This window comes from Penaeus japonicus, unplaced genomic scaffold, assembly GCF_977035675.1.
Source record: "Penaeus japonicus unplaced genomic scaffold, GWHDUDI00000001_assembly GWHDUDI00000008, whole genome shotgun sequence".
Classification (NCBI taxonomy): Eukaryota; Metazoa; Arthropoda; class Malacostraca; order Decapoda; family Penaeidae; genus Penaeus; species Penaeus japonicus.
The window spans coordinates 1,654,620-1,657,119 of record NW_028234410.1 but is presented as its reverse complement, the minus strand read 5'-3'; the positions used below and the strand labels follow the sequence as shown (position 1 = coordinate 1,657,119).

Genomic DNA, 2,500 nt, shown 5'->3' with positions numbered 1-2,500 from the left:
GAAGATTTTAAATTTGCGGTACTTATTTGCAGTACAGGAAAGAAAAAATAGGATGCATATTCATTTGATTATTCGTGTGTGTGTGTGTTTGATTGTCTGTCTGTGTGTGTGTGTGTGTGTGTGTGTGTGTGTGTGTGTGTGTGTGTGTGTGTGTGTGTGTGTGTGTGTGTGTGTGTGTGTGTGTGTGTGTGTGTGTGTGTGTGTGTGTGTGTGTGTGTGTGTGTGTGTGTGTGTGTGTGTGTGTGTGTGTGTGTTTGATTGTCTGTCTGTCTGCGTGTGTGTGTGTGTGTGTGTGTTTGATTGTCTGTCTGTCTGTCTGCGTGTCTGTGTCCTCGTATCAGCCAAAATACTAACAAGTGGAAGAACGAGGAACTGGCTGATGGCGCTGTTCACCGACTGGATCTGAGTCTCGCTCTGGGCGGTGACTGTGATGATGCTGACTGTGCCGGGAGTCTCGCTGGATCCCACTGAGAAATGCCCCGTCACGATGCCTGACTCGTTGAACTTCAGGAATATTCTGCGAGTCAAAAAAAAAAAAAAAAAATGAATACAGCGACATGAATATCGAACGTTGCTCTCCAATCTGAGACATGACCTCATCCATTGCTCTCCAACCTGAGACATGACCTCATCCATTGCTCTCCAACCTGAGACATGACCTCATCCATCATTAACAAACTCGTTTCGGTCTTCTCACCTGTCCGGCGAAATGCTAACCAGGTAGCCCTTGTCGTCCGTGCCGGTGATGGTGAAGTAGGAATCGAGACCGAAGTTGGCCACGATGAAGTCCCCTGTGGCCGTTTCCCCTGGGCGAGCGGAGAGGTCATCGGCAGTGGCCAAGACCCCAACGCTGGTTTCCACGGGTGACATGATTACGGAGAGGAGGCGGCAGAACACATTTCCTGGGGCGAGAGGATTAGTTTCAGCTTTTCGGTAATTCGCTGATTGGCTCATCAATCGATTCATAGGTCGTTGATTCGGATTGTTTATGTTGTTATCATAGGGTTATCACCGGTTATTTTTTCGGGACTTAAACTTATTTTCCTCCAACTACAAAAAGACCTTTCACTGGCACATTCATATGATTATTTCCATGCTTTCATTACAGGCTTAGTGTGAGAAAAGACAAAACACAGAAGAACAAAAGGGAAAGCAAATAACATACAGATCTTATTTGTAAGGCTTACCGGATTCAACGTGACCATATAACTTGATGTAGAAGGGCTCTTCAGGCAGAGGCTCTGATCGAATGTAAAACTCGTCGTCGACATCACCGTGGTAAGGGATAGTCCGAAGAAGTGTTCCGGACTGAAAGAGAGAGAGAGAGAGAGAAAGAGAAAGATAAGAATTACACCACGCTTCTTATATCTTGTACTTTCTCCAGATTATGTCACCCGAGGGATGTTTGCGTTGCTCTAAATACACTTGCCTTGTCCACGTATTCAACTTTGTTTACGTCAGTGACACCACTTTCCAGGTACCCGACGAGGACGACATCTATGTAGTACACCGTGTCTAGGGAAGAGAAAGAAAAAAAACAGATAAAATAGATTCCTACATGGCATAGATGCAGATTCCATAAAAAAAATAAGAAAATAGATAACCGGCCGATGAAATCCGAATAACAATATAGAATACATCAATATAGAATACATCAATATAGAAAATTGTCACTCTGACGACCCGGGATCGAGTCTCGGTCAGGGAGGTAAAATTTGTATTTTTAAAAGGAGATATTACAACAGGATAACTGGTGGACGAGACGGACTCACTGATAAGTGGGCGACCCTCCACCAGTTGGTAGTGGGGGTGAGGGGGACGGGGATCAAGGATGGAAAAGTCCCCCATGAAACTGAGGGTGGAGTTGGCACTGACGGAGATGCTGTAAGTGGAGGAGGAATCGGTGTGGAAGCTCCACTGGCCATAGCGAGGGGACAGCCAGCGAATGGCCTTCAGACTAGGGCTGTAGGCGATGATTTCGATGTTGGGGTCACTGTCCAGGGAGGCTTCGTTGGTGAGGTCATACTCAGTCCCTGGGGGAGTGGAATGGGGTTAGACTTCTCTCCTATGTGTTTCTATTTACACGGTGTTCAGATCCTGCCCATCTTGCTATTACATATGGAGGCATTTTTACGGTTAAGATATCGTTCTCAAAAAAAAAAAAAAAAAAAAAAAAAAAGTTCCTGCCAATTAAGGAGTAGGTAAGGAAAGGAGTTTGGAGATATTGCAAGGAAACCAAACTGCAATTTCATATTCTTTTATCCAAGTATATGCATCTTCTTCCTCAGCCTCTTATATACATAGCAAATATAAGATGGAATCGACATAATGAAAAGCTAGGACGTAAAGAGTTCTACCGAGTTTCATTACAACACAGAAAACGGGTTTCCTTACCAATGTGAAAAAAAAACAATGGGAAAGTCTCCTCACCTGTTATGTCCCTAAGAAGAGCAGTGGTGAGTGTGCCGGAGAGTCGGATCTCGAAGTCGAAAATGGCATC

At 44.8% G+C, this 2,500-nt stretch overlaps 1 protein-coding gene across 1 annotated transcript in view; it reads right to left on the bottom strand.

The window, feature by feature from the left end:
- The window catches only part of LOC122253916 (uncharacterized), a 15,197-nt gene that overhangs the window by 6,283 nt on the left and 6,414 nt on the right, over positions 1-2,500 (bottom strand). Inside the window, exons 10-15 of the mRNA XM_086538892.1 lie at positions 2,431-2,500; positions 1,773-2,033; positions 1,430-1,515; positions 1,188-1,308; positions 698-902; positions 355-517 (exon numbers count right to left, since the gene is read on the bottom strand). The exon at positions 2,431-2,500 is cut by the window's right edge and continues 60 nt beyond it. Coding sequence (XP_086395018.1) covers positions 355-517; positions 698-902; positions 1,188-1,308; positions 1,430-1,515; positions 1,773-2,033; positions 2,431-2,500 — 906 coding nt within the window. The remainder of the gene's footprint in view (positions 1-354; positions 518-697; positions 903-1,187; positions 1,309-1,429; positions 1,516-1,772; positions 2,034-2,430) is intronic.